Source organism: Schistocerca cancellata, chromosome 12, assembly GCF_023864275.1.
Source record: "Schistocerca cancellata isolate TAMUIC-IGC-003103 chromosome 12, iqSchCanc2.1, whole genome shotgun sequence".
Lineage (NCBI taxonomy): Eukaryota > Metazoa > Arthropoda > Insecta > Orthoptera > Acrididae > Schistocerca > Schistocerca cancellata.
The window spans coordinates 148,835,209-148,855,937 of NC_064637.1; the positions used below are offsets into that span (position 1 = coordinate 148,835,209).

At 41.7% G+C, this 20,729-nt stretch overlaps 1 protein-coding gene across 2 annotated transcripts in view; it reads left to right on the forward strand.

Moving 5' to 3' along the window:
• LOC126109870 (F-box only protein 28) overlaps window positions 1–19,782 on the forward strand; it is a 94,391-nt gene extending 74,609 nt beyond the window's left edge. The window contains exons 6-7 of one of the 2 annotated variants that reach the window (XM_049914936.1): window positions 7,889–8,045; window positions 15,889–19,782. In XM_049914936.1, coding sequence (XP_049770893.1) covers window positions 7,889–8,045; window positions 15,889–16,539 — 808 coding nt within the window. In that variant the 3' untranslated portion in view covers window positions 16,540–19,782. The remainder of the gene's footprint in view (window positions 1–7,888; window positions 8,046–15,888) is intronic. The other variant, XM_049914937.1, reaches the window with a different exon arrangement.
• Window positions 19,783–20,729: the final 947 nt, after the last annotated feature.

The window sequence follows — 20,729 nt, forward strand, 5'->3', positions numbered from 1 at the left end:
TCCTCGGACTACCCGGGAGGTAGCAACCCAGACATGCGATCTGACCTTCAGCACCACGGTCGTCCGTTCGGCCAGTGCTAAGATCGCGCGGTCGACGTCTCCTCTTCCTCCCATCACCCCACAAACACCGGCCCCTTCCTCAGCTTCTGCTAAGTCGAAGACCCCGAAGTCAGATGCACGGGCCTTCAAGAAGGAACCATCCCGTGCAGACTTCCTCCGTCCCTCGACCTCCCAGCCTTCGACCGGTACTTCCACCAAACGTCCTTCCAAAAAGGCGCATAGGAAGCACAGTTCTCCTTCTCCGCCACGGCACATTTCTTCTCCTGTGCCACCCAGCGGTTGCCGCCCCAGGCCGTCATCCGTTTCGCCTGGCCGCACCGCTGGTCGCCGTACATCTGGCCGTTCACCGGCGGAGGAAGCTCCCCCTCCCGGCCATCCTCCCGAGATGGCCGATGACCCTATAGACCCCATGGACGATGACTGTCCGCCTACCGATAGCGGCAGCAGTGCTCGCTCGAAGCCAGGCCCTAAGCGGCCTTCGAGGTGACCCCTTCTCTCATCTTCCTTTTCTTACGATGGCACTTATTCACTGGAATATTCGCAGCATTCGCTCCAACCGAGAGGACTTGAAGTTGCTGCTCCGCTTGCATCGTCCGCTCGTCGTAGCCCTCCAGGAAACAAAGCTACGCCCATGCGATCAAATTGCCTGGCACACTACACCTCTGTGCGTTTTGACCTACCCCCTGTGGTAGGTATCCCAGCTCATGGAGGGGTTATGTTGCTGGTACGGGATGATATTTACTACGATCCCATCACGTTGCACACCGGCCTGCAGGCAGTTGCCATCCGCATTACTCTCCCCACTTTTACGTTTTCCTTTTGTACCGTTTACACTCCGTCATCTGCCGTTACCAGGGCAGACATGATGCAACTTATTGCTCAGCTACCTGCACCATTTTTGTTAACTGGAGACTTCAATGCCCACCATCCCCTTTGGGGCTCTCCAGCATCCTGCCCGAGGGGCTCCTTGTTAGCAGACCTTTTCAACCAGCTCAATCTTGTCTGCCTCAATACTGGCACCCCTACTTTTCTTTCGGACACATCTCACACCTATTCCCATTTAGACCTCTCTATATGTACTCCCCAACTTGCACGCCGGTTTGAGTGGTATGCACTTGCTGATACATATTCGAGCGACCACTTCCCGTGTGTTATCCATCTCCTGCAGCATACTCCCTCTCCATGCTCCTCTAGTTGGACCATCTCCAAGGCAGACTGGGAGCTCTTCTCTTCCAGGGCGACCTTTCAGGATCAAACCTTCACAAGCTGCGATCGTCAGGTCGCACACCTCACGGAAGTCATTCTCGCTGCTGCTGAATATTCCATCCCTCACCCTACTTCGTCTCCACGTCGCGTACCAGTCCCCTGGTGGACCGCAGCATGTAGAGACGCTTTACGTGCTCGTCGACGTGCTTTACCCACCTTTAAACGCCACCCTACTGTGGCGAATTGTATTAATTATAAACGATTACGTGCTCAGTGTCGTCGTATTATTAACGAAAGCAAGAAAGCCAGCTGGGCTGCTTTCACAAGTACCTTCAACAGTTTTACTCCTCCTTCTGTTGTCTGGGGTAGCCTGCGCCGGCTATCTGGCACTAAGGTCCACTCCCCAGTTTCTGGCTTGAAGGTCGCGAATGACGTCCTTGTGGCCCCTGAGGCTGTCTCCAATGCCTTCGGCCGCTTTTTCGCAGAGGTTTCGAGCTCTGCTCATTACCACCCTGCCTTCCTCCCCCGCAAACAGGCAGAGGAGGCTAGGCCACCTGACTTCCGCTCCTCGAATTGTGAAAGTTATAATGCCCCATTCACCATGCGGGAACTCGAAACCGCACTTGGCCGATCGCGGTCCTCCACTCCAGGGCCTGATTCTATTCATATTCAGATGCTGAAGAACCTTTCTCCTGCGGGTAAAGGTTTTCTTCTTCGTACATACAATCGCATCTGGATTGAGGGACATGTTTCCGCATGCTGGCGCGAGTCTATTGTTGTCCCGATTCCTAAGCCGGGGAAGGACAAGCACTTGCCTTCCAGTTATCGACCTATCTCGCTTACCAGCTGTGTCTGTAAAGTGATGGAGCGAATGGTTAACTCTCGATTGGTTTGGCTGCTCGAGTCTCGACGCCTACTTACCAATGTACAATGTAGATTTCGTAGGCGCCGCTCTGCTGTTGACCATCTGGTTACCTTGTCGACCTTCATTATGAATAACTTCTTGCGGAAGCGCCCGACCGCGGCTGTGTTCTTTGATTTGGAGAAGGCTTACGACACCTGTTGGAGGGCGGGCATTCTCCGCACCATGCATACATGGGGCCTTCGCGGTCGCCTCCCTCTTTTTTATTCGTTCCTTTTTAATGGATCGACAGTTCAGGGTACGTGTGGGTTCTGTCCTGTCCGACACCTTTCGCCAGGAGAATGGGGTGCCACAGGGCTCAGTTTTGAGCGTCACTCTCTTCGCCACCGCGATCAATCCAATAATGGATTGCCACCCAGCTGATGTATCAGGCTCCCTTTTTGTGGACGATTTTACCATCTATTGCAGCGCGCAGTGTACACGTGTGCTGGAGCGCTGTCTTCAGCGTTCTCTTGACAGTCTTTACTCCTGGAGTGTCGCCAATGGCTTCCGTTTTTCTGCCGAGAAGACAGTCTGTATTAACTTCTGGCGCTACAAAGAGTTTCTCCCACCGTCCTTACGACTCGGTCCCGTTGCTCTCCCAATCGTGGAGACAACCAAATTTTTAGGCCTTACCTTTGACAGGAAACTTAGCTGGTCACCACATGTCATATTTGGCCGCCCGTTGTACCCGTTCTTTAAATGTCCTCCGTGTTCTCAGTGGTATGTCGTGGGGAGCAGATCGAACCGTCCTACTTCGACTATATCGGTCGATCGTCCGCTCCAAGCTGGATTATGGGAGCTTTGTATACTCCTCTGCACGGCCATCCATCTTACGCCGCCTCAACACCATACAACATCGGGGTTTACGACTTGCGATCGGAGCATTTTATACTAGTCCCGTAGAGAGTCTTCATGCTGACGCTGGCGAATTGCCACTCACCTACCGGCGCGATATACTGCTTTGTCGGTATGCCTGTCGGCTACTGTCAATGCCCGACCATCCGTCTTATCGTTCCTTTTTTGACGACTCTCTTGACCGTCAATACGGGTTGTATGTCTCTGCCCTGCTACCCCCTGGAGTTCGCTTTCGTCGCCTTCTTCAACACCTTAATTTTTCACTCCCTGCAACCTTTCGAATGGGCGAGAGCCGCACGCCACCTTGGCTCCAGGCTCAGGTCCGCGTTCACCTTGACCTCAGCTCGCTTCCAAAAGAGGTCACCCCCGGTTCGGTCTACCACTCCCGTTTTTTGGAACTTCGTTCGAAGTTCATCAACATGACTTTCATTTATACAGATGGCTCTAAGACCAATGACGGGGTCGGGTGTTCCTTTATTGTCGGGGCACAAAGTTTCAAATACCGGCTCCATGGCCATTGTTCGGGCTTCACAGCTGAGCTCTTTGCCCTCTACCAGGCTGTTCTTTACATCTGCCGCCACCGACATTCTGCTTATGTCATCTGCTCAGATTCCCTGAGCGCCATCCAGAGCCTCAGTGATCCGTACCCGGTTCACCCTTTCGTACACCGGATCCAACGCTCTCTTCGGCAGCTGGTGGACGTCGGTTCTCCGGTTAGCTTTATGTGGGTTCCTGGCCATGTCGGTATCCCTGGGAACGAAGCTGCAGATGCCGCGGCCAAGGCTGCGGTCCTCCAGCCTCGGACAGCTTCTTGTTGTGTCCCTTCGTCCGATTTTAGCAGGGTCATTTGTTGGCGCATTGTGTCGCTGTGGCATGCCGATTGGGCTACACTTACCGACAACAAGCTTCGGGCCTTAAAACCTCTCCCCATGGCTTCGACGTCCTCCTCACGCCCTTCTCGGCGGGAGGAGGTCGTTTTAGCCCGGTTAAGAATTGGACACTGCCGGTTCAGCCATCGCCATCTGCTGACGGCTGCGCCGGCGCCGTTCTGCCCATGTGGGCACTTGCTGACGGTTAGACACATTTTAATGTCCTGTCCCGATCTTAACACACTGCGCCTCGATCTTAACCTGCCTAATACTTTCGATGCCATTTTAGCGGATGACCCACGAGCAGCTGCTCGTGTTCTTTGTTTTATCAATTTGACAAACCTTGCTAAGGACATTTGATGATGTTGTTTTTTAATCCTATGCCTGTCAGTCTGTCTTTTATCATGTTTTCCCTTTTAGTTGTTGTTGTCAACTTGTGCCTCACGGTGCATTCTTAGAGTAGTCAGGGCGCTAATGACCATTGAAGTTGTGCGCCCTAAAACCACCAAAAAAAAAGCCCAAAACGTACAAAAAATGCGCGTGACATGAGCCAAAGGACTTGTTCACGTCGTCAGCAATCTCTCTGATGGTAGTTCCCCCCGCCCAGAACTATTTTCTTTTGCAGTAATAAATCTGCTAGGGCAGTTGTTGTCTTAAACATCTTCTCGACCCTCTTCAAAACGCTTATAGCAATCATAAACACTTGTCTTACTCATAATAAATTCGCCAAAAGCCACAGTCAACATTTCGAAGGCAGGGCTGCACTTTACTCTGTTTTTCAAGCAAAACTTAATGCAAATTCTTGGAGCCATCTTTCTTGAAAGTAAAAATTTACCGAGCACTTGAAAATACGTATAACGTTTCTGACTGTCAGAGTAAACTAAATGTGCAGGAGAGCTGAAAATGCAAATATACATGAGGAACACGTGTACCAGCAATACAAAAATGATTTTTTGAAAATCGGATATAGAAAGCCTGCAAAATTAAATTCCTGTTACTTTTTTGATCACACCTCATATACAGGATGTAAAGGATAACTGTTTACAATGTACCACATTGGTGTACAGGAAGTAGAAACGACAAATTTAAGACACTGCGGTCTATCAAGCCTGGGAACAGCTTAAACTTGGCCTACAAAAGCCTGTAAGCATACAGCATATGCATGCTATGCAAGATTTTAAATATCGCCTTGTGGTCTCAGGCCACCAGCTTATGTTAACATTAGCAATTTAACCTTTCATGTGAGGATATTGAAAGCGCAAAGAGTTTTGAACGTGTTAAGCAAAAACTGTTTAGTTGTGGTAGTCTTGTAGTAAATAGGTCTGAGAAACAAAATTTGTTAATTTTACACTGTTAAAATACACAAAATTGCGAGGTAAAACTTACAAAAATTGGCAGTTTGACAGTTTGTAAGTACACGACAAGTTGGTGACATGAGGGTGAGATAATATTCCAAAAATCGTGTGTTATAGCATAGTTAGCAAATCGTGTGTTACAGCATAGTTAGCTTTTCTAGGTCAATTTGAGGTTTCCCAGGTTGACTATACGTATTTTTCAAAAACCTGCATCAAAGAAAAAAGGAGGGTTGGTTACTATCCTGCATTGTAAGGGCTTGAGAGTTAAAAAAATTATCACAATTGGGAGTATAAGGGACACTAAAATTCTGTATTAAATTGTTTCCTCTAAATTCTTTTTCATGTAACTAATTAGCTACACCTGTGTGTCACTGATCGAAAATTTGAAGCATGAATTTGTCTTGGAACAGTTTTGTTGGTATCACAGTATGGTACATAATCTTGCTTATTTATTATTATACAATGCAACTGAAATTGCATTATTTAAACTGTAGCCCAAGTCAGTTCTCAAAGTAACTCAAGTAACAGTATATGTACTAATAAATAACGCTCTGAAATTTTACAAGCCTTGTTTAAGCAAGCAAGCCAATACTAAGTGGTAGTTACATGTAGATACCACATTAGTTGATTTTTGTACAAATACAATTAACATTTAATCATAGTGAGTAGGAGAGTTGCTCCCTAGTTCACCGATTCTGCCACGGAATGTCAGTTGCTCTGCTCATGACCCACTGAAGTACATGTTACTTTGTCATATGCAGCATATGAACATGAAATTTATGTAAAGAATTGAAAAGTACATGCATTTAACTGACTTGCCTGAATGAACATCAGTTGTCAGCTAGTTTTGTTTCTGGGCAGTATTCAAAGTTTTTTGAAGACTTCAACTCCTCCAGAATTGGTATTATGCCCATGAAAGATTAGGAAGCATGCTAATTATACGATTTTCGCTGTATCCGCCATTACACTAAAGTATCCGTAGTATGTAAAAGTATCCATAAAAAATATTGTCCCATAAACGGTCCATGTGTACATTCACCGTGATGATGTTTTCCAACTGCATACGAAATTGAATACACCTTTCAGTGGGTACATGTACACTATCTTTCTTGTTGAAGAATCATAATGTCCAATAGATGTAAGCAGAGTGGCATGTCACACATATTGTCAGTTAAAAAGTAAGTGTTTAAGGCATTTTATGACACCTCTTGCTTGAGGCAGGTGATAAACTAAGTATCCCTTTGCTGACTTGGAAGATTCTCTGGCATATTTCATGGATTGAATTGAAACACTATGAAGTTGTTACGATAAAAATTTCTAAAACTATCTGTCCTTTTGCTGTAAATGTTTGGCTAACATCCTCATTTGGATTACATTTGACAGTAACTAAAATTTACATTTATTTTCAATTTCCACCATAAAAGAATAAAATCTTTACAGGAATATAAATACACTGTAACATGTGCAAGCTGTGGAAGTCTATTACTGATGGTTGATCATTGCAGTTCAGAAGCCTTGCAATATATAAATGAGGTTCAAGTGGATCCTGATTAAATTTTGCTCGTGGGGCATAGCTGAAACCTCTTTTCCATAAGTATTCAGATATTGCTAAGGTACTTTCAGTGATTACTAAGTTGTTTAGGAAGGAAAGTCGTTAATTTTATCCATGTGTGTGCATTTTGTTCAATTGTTCTTCATAAATATTTCAATGAATGGTTCGGTTAACTAGGCCATTAGTTATGTACAGTTTGAAATAAAAATTAAACAAGTAGACTTAGCATAGCAATTTTATTTTCACATGAAAGCATTTACTTTAACTTTCTACATAATTCCAACCAGTATTGGGGCGCTTACTTCATAGAACCAGCATTGAGTACAGTCTTAGTAGACATCTGCACCTGAGCATAACTTTCAATAGTTTAAACGTTCTGTGACAACCGCATAAAGCAAACTTCCTGATGCTGAAAAAGAAACTCACCACACAACATCAAAATCATGAAGCGTCTCTTTCAGTTTCATCAACTTTCTCCACCTAATTGTCATTAGTAACTGAAGGTCGTCTGCTTCATTCCTTATCGTGCTCATTCATACAGCCACCTTTAAAGCTCTCATCCATTTCTGTACTATCCCATCACTTATAAGTGTCAAGGAGTGTGCTTTATGCAATTGGCACATACTGAACATTTAAATTATTAAACATTATGTTCAAGCATCAATTCATTGGAAGATGGATGGAGAGTATATACCTTCCTAAACTTTGTGCGTGCCCCATTATTAATGTGCAATAACCCAGACGAAATTCTGTTTCATTGACATGCCATGAAAAGCCTCGTTACCAATACATTTAGTATTTATGCAACCTATCTAATAATCTTATTGTCTCCGGTTTACGCTAAAAATTAATGCTGCCTGTTTTCTGTGCATTCAGTTTTAGTTTATTGCATATTCACCAGTTGTTTACAACATTGAGAGTTTTGTATTCTCGAGCAGGGATCTTGGTGTAACAGTGGTTGTCACTCATACTAAGAATTGTCTTTTACCTTATTATTATTTTACATTTATTATTACTGCCTCTTATGTTTGTGAATATGTATTCAAAGCCAAGTGATATTAAAATAGAGCTTGTTATCTCTGTCCAGATACAATAGCCAGCTGTCGCTGATGCGTCGTGACTTGCGGAACTGCAAGAATAAGATAGCTGACCAGCAGAAGCAGATTTTAGACTATGCAGCAAGACTTGATGAGAATGACAAGAAGAACGAAGAAACTTCACGGAAATTCAGTACATTGCTGCAGGTTCGCACACTGCATTGTTAAATTTTTAATGAGCTAGCTGTTTTTATTTCAAATTACCCCTATATGACAGAAAGAAATTTGCCAAAATAAACTTAGTGTCTCACCCAAGTTGTAGATTCACTAAATTAAAAGAAACAAGGATCCTTCTTGGTAACAATGTCTGGGGGCAATGAGGACACAACTGCCCTGAGTTTAACTGATTATTATTTAAATAAATCTTATCAATCAAATCACATTAAGTTGTGCTGCTGGGTTAGCCGCTAATACTTTCTACCAATGAACAGTCTTACTTCAGTGCTGTGCATACGACGAAACTCGGAGCCGACAACGAAACTGTGTTGCTGGAACTGCTGTTGTTGAAGACAGTAGCATATTGGGGAGCCACGGCTAATTATGGGAACGGGCGATCGTAATTAATACAGCCTCTTCCGCCCATCCATGGGCTGAATAGGAAACTGTTTGCACTTTAAAACTGTTACTTTTGTGCAAAGCAAGAGCCACGAACCATTATTCTTGTCAACTTGCTGATTTATAGTTTTCGGTTACTGCTAGATGTCTAAAACAAATTTTGTAAAATGACAAAGATTTTGTGTTCAAGAAACAGCTGCAGAAAACTGCCCTGACACCCATACGTAAACATGATAGATGGAAGTTTGCTGAAAAGTATATCGTGGATTTGTGAATGGTATGACGTGATCTTCGGTGGTGAGAAGTTTAAAATGTAAAATTTATTTGTGTCTGATGGATTTCACTGTAAGTAGGATGATCTGAGAACAGCACCAGGAGACCTAGGGAATGAAAGTATTCTTCAACAAGATAATGCATGTGCATTTTTCTGCTGCAACCAAAAAGTGGTTTGAAGATAAGATACCAATGTCCTGCCCTGTCTTTCATGTAGCCTGGATATGAACCCCATGGAAAATCTTTGTGGGATATTTAGAGGCGTGTTTGTTGCAATGGAAGGCAATTTGAGACCATATGTGAGTTGAACAGTGCAGTAAGGAAAGAATAGGTTACAATTTCACTACAAGAACTACAAACCATAGCACAATCAATGATGAAGAGAATTTTTGAGATAATTATGAAGAACGGAGATTGGACAACATACTATCAATGCAGTAACGCAACAGAACAGTGTGTGCCTTTATACCAATTTCCATCCAGGAAACGCGAAAACCTTATTTTGTTACTCGTGTTATGAAAGAAACTATATAATTAATTTGTGATTGTGCAACAAAAACAGTCAATTATTGACAAAATTATGTAACTGGATCGATAAAAAATTTACTCACCAACTGGTGGCAGCACACACATATAATAAACGGTGCTAATTGATAATCTTCAACCCTTCTGCCTGAAGAAGAAGCCACTGGCTCCAAAAGCTTGCCGATTACGACTGTCTATTATGTGTGTGTTCTACTGCCACTTAGTGAGTACAATACAATGGTTGTTCTTACATGTATCAACTATTTTCATAAGCAGAGACAGTATGCTACAGACATTGTACTTTTGTATTACTTTTGTTGGAACCCTGCCACACTGATTTCCACTAGTATCTTTATCTTCATTCTGTACTTCTTTCACTTTATGGAATGCTTGACACCATCTGCTGTAGCTTCTATCCTGATTCCACCAGCACTGGTTGATCATCCACATATTTTACAGTCATTATCCTTTATGCTTATTGCCTCCTCTGTGGTTACCTTACCCTCTTCCATTGCTCATTTTTTTCTGACTGCTCATCCAATTACTCCATTGAATGAATTTTCCCACTCAAAAAGTCAAATATACACCACTTTATTTCTACAATTTTCTCCAACCATCCTCAGACAACCTACTGCTTGTTTTGTTCATTTACCCTTTCTAAACCTAAACTGATGTTTAGTATGACTCTTGTTAACAGCCATTGTGATGTGATCCATAAAACAAAAATCCTTGCATTCGTTTGTGATGTACTTTTTAGGTAAAGATGGTAGAATAGTCTTAAGTAGATCTTGGGGTCAAATTCCTTTGCCATAAATTCTGTTTACTATCTCAATCTGATTATTGAAACTGGACTAAAGTATTTCAGTCTCTGGCAAACTGTCACAGCCCAATCTTATTTTCCCAGAGGTCCTGAATTGTTAGCTCTAATTCCCATTTTAATATCCTAGGGCCTTAGTCTTCCTTATTTTGTTTGAGAAGGAAAGAAAAGTTCAGAAAAAATGCAGGAGTTTTTAGAAGGGCAAAGATCATACACCTCTTAGCTTACCTCTTATATATAGTAGTTGTAGTGGGCAAATGCTGTTTGTAGAGGGAAAAAGTAAACACATTGCAATTAATGTTTACCATTATTCACAGTTTATTATATTTCAAAATAACATTCTACGTTCCGTAAATCTGGAAAATACTGTCACAGAGTAACATGTGAAAGAAAGGCCTAAAGCAGAGGCAGTATTGATCATTTCAGATTTAAAATCATAGAAATAAATATCTACGAATTTGGTTCAACATACCTGTTAACCACTACGTCTGCGATGTGTTACATTAATACGACAAAAGTTGTATTGCTGATATACTGATGGCTGAAGTCACATTTTGCAATTACTGGTACACAGCTGCTAGTACATGTGTCATTGACGCTTCATGTATTGAAATAGCATCTACTCTTTGAGCATGGCAGACTAGACTTCACTTGAACTATTTTGCATTTTATTGATAATATCCACTTCATAAAACATTTCTTGCTTGACAAAACCGTTATACCTCGCAATCAAGATCATGGCAGAAATCTGAAAAACAAGCGTGCTTAGACCTCATGACAGAGTGTTAGCGAAATTTCCACAGCTGGGTCAACACGTGGAAATTGGGATAACTGAACACATCAGGATTGACAGGACATTGTTCTCCACAGTCACGGACTGGTGTCACTACATCCCACTCAGTGTAGATGTTTCGGGTATGGGCTGCAGGCAAGTTGACAGATGCACCATTTCTCAAGTAGGGTCAGTGTTGTGCATTCTCATTGTGTTTGTAATGCTTGAGAATTTGCTGTATACAAGCCTTGCAGTGTTTCTAGTTTCCCAGTTTGACAGCCATTATCTCCAGCTTTTTAGTCATCTAACACTCAGGCAAAACAGCAGTCAGCTGGCTGGGGTTATAATGTCTCCCCTGTGAACAAAAAAAAGCACCCTTAGCTGACAGTTGGAAAGGTTTTTTGGGGTGCTGAAGATGCCTTGTTTCTCGATTATGTGTAAGGACAGTAAATTCTGAAGACTACTTACAAGAGCTATTCAAAACGAGCAATGTGGTCCTCTTCACTACCATTGGGTACACCCACAAGAATTGCTGCATCTGTGCCAGTGGGGCATTTTTGAACATCATCTCTACAGGTCAGAGTTACTGAGGCAACAAGTCATGGGATGGCGGTATGCACATAAACAGATGCAGGTAGTATCACGTACAAAGGTATGAAAGAGCAGTTCATTGGCAGAGCTTGTCAGTCGTACTCGACTTTTCATTTGAAAAGGTTTATGACGAGACTAAGACTGCACAATGAGAATTAACAGACTTTGAATGTGAAATGACAGTTGGAGATAGATGCCGGGGACATTCCATTTCGGAAGTCGTTAGAGGATTCAATATTCAGAGATCAGCAGTGTCAAAAGTGTGCTGAGAATACAAAAATTCAGACATTAGTTCTCATCACGGCATTTTCGTGGAGTTGTTAGCACTAACAGAATACAAACACCGCATGAAATAGCCACATGAATAAATATGGTACGTATGATGAACATTTATGTTAGGACAGTGTGGCGAAATTTGGCGTTAATGGGCTATGGCAGAACACAGCTTGTGTTTCCATTGTTCACAATTATGATTGCAACTTAGTCTATTTGAGCTGTGTTAAATCAACATTGGTATTCTCCATGTGGTCTTTTGTTGGCTCAAATTATAACTTCATAGTCATCAGAAATCTTTCAGTCTAGTGCTGTTTTGAATTGGCATTGGGGGAGCAGCTCAATTACCCTGTATGCAGGACGCTATTATGTTTGGGACGTAATGTAGTGTACTAATGAAAAATACACGAAACAGAATGCCATTGTTTTACATATATGGTACAATAATTTGGTAATGACAAGTTCCGGTAGAATATAAATAATTAATATCAATATGTATTACAAAAGTAAGTGTACAATATGCCTGCTTCTTAAACTAAGAAATGTGTCCCTGTGTGATCAAGTGAGTTATAGTGTGGTAGCCATGAAGAAGGCTCCTGTTTTTACCTGAAGGGCATGCTTTTGAAGATATAAAGGCTGGGTAGTATTGTCCTCCAGAACATTCGAGAACATTCCACAATGTTCCGCAATGTTCCAAAATGATCCTAGATGTTCAGGAATAGTCTGGAACATTTGGGAAGATTCTAGAATGTTCAGGACCATCCCAGATCATTGTGGAACATTCCAGAACACACACTAATGTTGTGGAATGTTCTGGAACATTGTGAACCAGTTGAAGGCTTTTTGGTATGTTATGGAGTTCGCCACTGGTGATGCTGCCCATTGGTAGGAGTACACAAAGCAAGACCCATCATGGGTTTGGAACTGTTAGATGTGCGCAACTGACAGACAAAAAAACAATCTCATATGGCCTCATGACAGAATTCATCCCATGGCAATATTATGCTGTTAACAAAGGCACTGATGTTTGTCTTGTTCTGCCATAGCCCATTAACACCAAATTTCGCCACACTGTCCTAACATAAATGTTCATCATACGTACCATATTTATTCATGTGGCTATTTCATGCGGTGTTGGTATTCTGTTAGTGCTAACAACTCCACGAAAATGCCATGATGAGAGCTAATGCCTGAATTTTTGTATTCTCAGCACACTTTTGACACTGCTGATCTCTGAATATTGAATCCTCTAACGACTTCTGAAATGGAATGTCCCCTGCACCAGTTTTACACAACCTGCAATGTTATATCGGGCATTAAAAAACCACACGAGAGATTTTCATAGCCTTTTGCTTGCTATGCACAGAAAAAGTGAACAGGACTTTTTTTTGTAGGAAATTTAATGTAGTTACATTTTGTACTAAGGTATGTTTTTGATGGCAGCCATAGGTCAATCGAGAAAAAGGTAGAAAACTGACCTTCGCACATCTGCACTCCCACGCTCATACCTCACCAGTCAAGATTTCTAATATGTTGTTCATGGCATTCCCTCCTACCATTGTACAAATATCGCAAAAACAATTTCCCACTTTTTGGCTTCATTGATGCCTTAGTACGCCACTGACTTAGTCGAACACTTACAAATTGTAAAACTGATGTTTGTTATCACAAACTAACGTGTGTGTCAATTTTAACCACAAAATATTTACATCGTAGTATTCATCGGGCCTTGTGCCCATAAAACTACTGTCGTTATAAAGATTAAGTTTGAATCGAATTGTCAATGTAAATAGTTTCAGCAAGATTTTGACAAGTCATTTTTCTTTCATTATATTCAGACATGTTTGGTTTAATAATACTAACAGAACAACAGACTACACTGGTGGCATAATAGCCCACTCAGTAGAGACCAGGAAGGTCAAATGTGGGAAGTAACTTGTGTGGCCAGGTTCAAATCCCGGTGCAGGTACAATTTTTAATTCATTGCTTTGGCCTAAATAACTATCGTAGGTAAAGATGGTATTAACAGAATCTTCCGTCGGTTCTTGGTAGAACAACATTATAATAATAAATGAAAAGCACCAGTTTGCTTTTGTTCTACAATATTGTAGAACAAAAGCAAAGTGGTGCTTTTCATTTATTATTATTATTGTAAAGATGGTACTCGATATATATCAGGAATACCACCTTTACACGGTTGATATCATCACCTACGTCTGAGGTACAGTTGGGATTAACTTTATTTTGCTCATTGGTAAGATTCCAATATCAGAGAGCCTTGGCAATATTGATGTGAGTTAGAAGGGGAATAACAATGGGCTTAGGCCTAAGTTGGAATTTGAATAGGTGAGGGAGACATACTATAGGGTAGTCCGTGCAGTTGTGATATCTGCAGTGCCAGTATGGCATAACAGATAGCGCATCTGCCTAGTAAGCAGGAGACTTGGGTTCATATAGTGATACTGGTACAAATTTTAATTCAGTGCTTTCACCTACATAGTTATCATACACTGAAGAGCCCAAAAACCTGGTACACCTACCTAATGTTGTGTAGCACGCAGAAGAGCCACAGCACGACGTGACATGGATTCAACTATTGTTTGAAATAGTGCTGGAGGGAAATGACAGCATTAATACTGCAGGGCTATCCATATATCCGTAGAGTATGAGGCAGTGGAGATCTCCTCTCAATAGCACGTTGCAAGGCATCCCATATATACTCAATAATGTTCATGTATGGGGAGTTTGATGGGCAGCGGAAGTGTTTGAACTCGGAAGAGTGTTCCTGGAACCATTGTGTAGCAATTCTGCTCATGCGAGGTGTCGCGTTGTCCTGCTGGAATTGCTCAAGTCTGTCGGAATACACAATGGATATGAATGGATGCAGGTGATCAGATAGGATGCTTACGTACGTGTCCCCTGTCAGTCGTATCTAGACGTGTCAGGAGTCCCGTATCACTCCAGCTGCACACGCCCCACACTATTACAGACCCTCCACCACTTTGAACAGTCCTCTGCTGACATGGAGGGTCCATGGATTCACGAGGTTGGCTGCACACCCACACCCATACACATCCACCCACTCAATACAATTTGAAATGAGACTAGTCCAACTAGGCAACATATTTCCACTCGTCAACAATCAAATGTTGGTGTTGACGGGTCCAGACGAGGCATGAAGCTTTGCATCGTGCGATCATCAAGGGTATGCGAGTGGGCCTTCGGCTTCTGAAACCCATATCGATGACCATTCATTGAATGGTTTGCATGCTGACACTTGTTAATGGCCCTGCATTGAAATCTGCAGCAGTCTGCGGAAGGGTGGCACTTCAGTCATTGTTGGTCCCTTTCTTTTCTGGCCACAGTGATGTCGGAGATTTTATGTTTCAGATTCCTGATATTCACGGTACACTCGTGAAATGGTCATATGGGAAAATCCCCACTTTATTGCTACCTTGCAGATGCTATGTCCCATCGCTTGTGTGCTGACTATAGCACCGTGTTCAAACCCACTTAAATCTTGAGAGCCTGTCATAGTAGCAGCAGTAACCGATCTGACTGCGCCAGACATTTGTTGTCTTGTATAGGTGTTGCCGACCACAGCACCGTATTCTGCCCGTTTGCATATCTCTGTATTTGAATACACATGCCTATACCAGTTTCTTTGGTGCTTCAGTGTACATTGGAAATAGTTCGTATAGTCAGAAAATTTGTACAGTGATAGAAGAAAGTGCCATAAACAGACTAAAAATCATGGCTGGTGAGACACAGTTGTTGGGGGAGGGAAGGGTGTAGATGGTTTGAAGATCACTTTGGTATGTTTTTCTTGAATAACTCAACTATTGTGACATCCAGCGAAAATTATCCCAGTACAAAATTTAACAACATTAAATTTCCTACAAAAAGGTCTTGTTCATTATTTCTGTTGGAATAATAGTTTCTGCGTAGCGACCGAGAGAAAATGGAAATCTCACACGTGGTTTTTGAAGACAAGTTATAACATTGCAGGCTGCATAAAATGACACCAATAGGGACAACTGAATCACCCTGTATACTATATAATAAATAGTACAGTGTAATAAAAGGACTTTCCGGGTAGTCTTCATAATACATTTGCCTAGATTATTATTGTATGTTTTACTACGAATGTAGACAAAAAGGTTGTCACGCTCGTACATTTTAAGGAGCTGAACAAGTGCAAGACAGAGCTGCAGTACTGGCGCTCCAAGTCTCCCGCGAACCTGCCACTCTGCGTGTCGTGCGGTGTAGCAGTGGCACCCGCACCGCCAGAGGACCTGCAGGCGCTGGCCAACCAGGGCGCATTGCCCCAGGGGTTGGACCTCGCCGCCGTCGACTTCGTACCCATCGCGGGCTCCGTCAACAACCCACCCGTGCCCACCTCGGACTCGACCGATGCTGCGCCCCAGCAAGTGCCGCTGCAGCAGCCCCAGCCGCAGGTGCAGGTCCAGCAATTGCAACTGCAGGAGCCACAGACGCAGCTCCGGCAGTCCCCGATGTCGGCAGGTGCGAGTTCAGCGTCCCAGGAAGTGGAGGTGGCCACATCTGGCGCAGTTGCGGGGGCTTCGTCGCCAGCCTGCCAGGCGGCCCATGTGCAGCTGGCAACCCCCGTCGCGTGCCGAGCGTGTCCCTCCGCAACAAAGAGGAAGGCACCGGCTGGTGACACTGCGCCCGAGCTCCAGGAGGAAGACACACCCGTGACGCCTGTGGCCGTGCGGCCCGGATCCCCCAGCACTGATGATGCAGACGGATCGGCCTCGCCAAAACGGGTTCGCCGCCTGTCCAAGTGCAGAGGGAAGCGCCTGAAGGTGCAGTAATGGGTGGGGTCGTTCTCTCTCTCGTGAGGTTTTGTCGCATTCTCTGCCGGGTCGGGAGCACGAGATTTTAGAGTGTGAAATCGCACCTCCGCAGGAAAGTGCAGTTTGTCTGCAAATGTGCTTTTAAGTGGTTTGCTCATTGTACTAAGCAAAATAACCGTTCCATCCCATTATTGTATCGAAACTCCGATAAATTCAATGGAGCAGTAGGAATAGTATTTTTGCCATCTTTGTAGGAAACCCCAGTGTCCTACCCGCAACCTTCACAATACCTGTGACAAGTTCATTAATACTGTGTCACTACACTTGCAGTCTGTAGCTTAATAACTGTTTCTGCTTATTAGTGAAACTACACAGATTTTGTCACATTCTGACAAGTCTTCACTTCGAAAGAGAACGGTGCTAGTGGCAGATAAAACTTGTGAAAACAAATAAATGTAAAAGTCTGTTTACACATGTGCACAATACTGCATGCTTCTGGCCAAACTGGAACTATCACGCGTTGATCGAAAACTCTCGTGCTCCCTGCTGCCGGCGTACTAAACAGAATTAGCACAGTTTTTGAGGAAACTGGAAAGGAAGCTAACATTGGTTTCACAATTGGCCTGTTTTAATCTGCACGATATATCTGGTCGTTGAACAGATATTAAAAATTTTTAACTGAAATTACTACCAATGATTTTAGGCAGCAACTTTTAGCCCTCACTTCTACAAACTGGTGCACTGTAAATTACAGCTCACTCATTAATGAGATGCACAAGATAAAAACTTGAAATTGTCTAAAAATGATCAACATTAACACAGTGTGCTGTTATTTGTATGAGTGAGAGATGAAAACTGTGGCTTAAAATTCAGAATAACTTCTTGGTAAGATAGAAGACTGTGAGACGCAGCTTCGAAAACACTGTATTGCTGCACCTGCTAGAACAGGACTTTGGCTAAACAAATGCTCCACATCGTTGTGCATAATAAAATTCAAAAACAAAGGGCAAGTGGTACGTGCATTCTTTAATGAAGGAAGATATAGATATTTTTAGAAATGTTAGTCTGACAAATTTTAGGAGAAATGATCATTTTGGTGTGTGAATGCTCTACTACTCCTTGCACTGTGATTTTACTATTCTGCAAAACATGAGTTACATTGAAGCATAGCTTTTGATTGGAGTGAGAAAAGAAAACATCTCTGTAAATAAATTTATGCCTTAAGAAATCATTACGTTAGGAAATATTTTGTTAGGAATCTTGATAAGGGAATATGCCTGTAAGGTTTTATAAGAGTTCTGCCATGTTACAAAACTATTTATTTGGTTAAGGAATCATTGGGCTATGCATTTTTTCTGTAGTATATTAGTGCTTGAAGAAATGTTTTAAGGAAAGTCATAGTTGTTGTACTGAACTGAGCCAGTTGTTAGACTTTTGTGTGCACGAAAATGCACTAGGCAGTAATACAATCGACAACACTACAATATTTATTTGCAGCAAAGAATCTCATCTGCTAAATGTTAACAGCTTTTACACAGTTGCTTGCGGACAGTTTGATCGTTGTAGCTTGATTATAGCAAGACGAGTGTGAGAGTTCTGTTTCAATATACAACCTTTGCAGTACCTGCTCGTGCAGTTTTTTGCTTGATGTTAAACAGGAAATAGTCATCTGTATGCAAAAAGCTTCTTAAGTCTTTCTAACTTTTTGACAGTTGTGCTTCAGCAGTGTTTATTTTATGATAAAATGCATCCCTTAGCATCATAGGCAGTCAGGGATGTGTGAGAAATGTTTATTTTTGTGTAAAATGGTTCGTTGCTGCCTGAATTGGACCTCTCGTTGGAGGTTGGTGACATTTTGTGGAAGGTAAAGTGTTTACTGACTTTTAGGCACTGCCTCTGTGTGTGTGTGTGTGTGTGTGTGTGTGTGTGTGTGTGTGTGTGTGTGTAATATAAATAAGAAAATGTGTGGACTACTATAAGTACCTACTTTTTGTAACTGTAGTATTATATTGCCAGCAGTTTCTTCAAAACATGTTTGCTGTGTGGTTAGTTTACTGTGAGTGTTTAACAATAAATTCTGTATAAACTTGTGAATATTAGACATTATATTTACCATCACAATACAGTATTTTTCTTTTTTCTTCAGAATATAACCTAACTTCCAAGCTCTTATGTTGACAGTAACGTGTTTTCTGTGATAGGATTTCTTCTATCTGTACATGCAGAAAATACGAACTCTTTTATTTTGTACAAATATCAGAACAGGTGCACCACAAATTTAAAGAAAAGTATTGTAGCCTACTTACTGTACTTGTCACAACTATCATCCTATTGTAGACTGGTCACTTCGTTAAGCTGTGGCACCTTTGTAATTTTTGACCTAGCCTGTAAGCTGTAGAGTAAAATTTCTCGCTGTTCTATGCAATTCAGGCAGGTGCTCGTCGATATTGAGGAATGTTGTTCGGTCATGAATTTACATTTCGATTACTGTGATAGATGGAAGGGAAGTGCACATCCCATTTTTTGTTACAAAGGTACCACAGTTTAGAGACCAGCACAAAGGAATTACTTAAAAATATTTTTGTTAGTGCCACTGGCAGATGTTTGCTTCAGTGGCCTGAAATATAGAGCAACATACATTATTTTAATTAGTGGTAACATACTGTATGTTAATAAAGTACATGATATGAGTAGTGGTTTGACTATATGAATGATGCACATTGAAGAGACCAAAAGGGATAAATTTGATTGGTAGAGTTATAAGACTACTATAACGTTTGTCTAGAAGTGACCTTGAAAAATTTAAAAAAGATTTTATTCTCACTTTTTACTTGTATTGCAAAATGTTTTCAGATGTTGTGTGTTTAAGGTCAATATGTATGTGGATTGATTCTCCAGTCTTTATTTCCAGGGGCACGTGATAGTTATGTTACATACATGTGTACATGGAAAGTAGAGCTTTAAAAATATATATATAAATATACGTACATATATTTTATGATCCCACTTGTGTGTGTGTGTGTGTGTGTGTGTGTGTGTGTGTGTGTGTGTGTGTGTGTTGCTTGAGTAGAAGTGTTGCAGTGAGATGGGGCACTCAGTTTTATATTTTGAAGTCTACTGATATATCTTTAAATGAAAGCCATGACACAAAGAAAGTGAATTGTACAAGATATTTTAGTTCAACAGTTGAGCATACAAGCATGGATGTGTGTATGTACATACTACTATGATCTCTAATAAACTGGATATATTAAATATAAACTTATTTGTTTTGCTTTTTACCCACTCTGTCAGTGATGGGTTTATCTGTATGGTTCTGTGAAGTGATATTTTTTGGGAGACAAGTTAGCAAGATAAATTTCATGACCGTGCTTTTGGAAAGACACACACCTTAATGATGCCCAAACTGACATTTAGGTGTCTATTTACTGAACTGTCAACAGAGAACTCAGAAATGGTGTCATGAATTTATTGCGGGAATAAACGTAATCGGACAGCTTTGTGTAGCTCTAAAAATGCTTTCCACTTTGAAATATACCGTATGTACACGAATATAGGCCACAATTTTTTCCCGAAACTTTGACATGAAAAATCGTGGTGTAGCATATAATGTTTACCCCTCTGATCATAAATGGTAGATTTTAAAATGACGCGCACATCTTTTGCGAGTTGAAATTAATACCATTACTAGTTACTTTCGTAAATCATCAGATTTGAGAAGAAAATAGCAGTAAAACTTAAACCATGTTTGCAAATACTGTAGCTGTTCATGAAAAAGGAAATCTGAATTTTAAGCATCACATGTACATATTTACACACTACATTTCCCTATATTATTTACTATTGTGGTGTTTGGCATATCAAAATAGAATGGGCTTTGCCAGCATTCCCTATTAGGAAATGTAAATAAAAATTTTGCACTGGACCTAGGTCATGTAACACAGGAAAGATATCAAACTGTTTTCATTAAGCTCAGGGCAGGTATTGCGCAATTGTAGTTCTGTGATGAACAGAACCCGTCCATATGAAACTTTAAATTTAATTGGCAAAAAGCTACTTTTGTGCTATTTTGCAGCTCTCAATTTGAATCATTTCAGATGTAGTGGCATATCCATATTTCCTGTTTTCACATCTGGATATTTGCACTTTTGCTCTCAAAATGAACACTGACTTTTCGAACTGTCTAAGTTTTTTTTTTTTCCATCTAT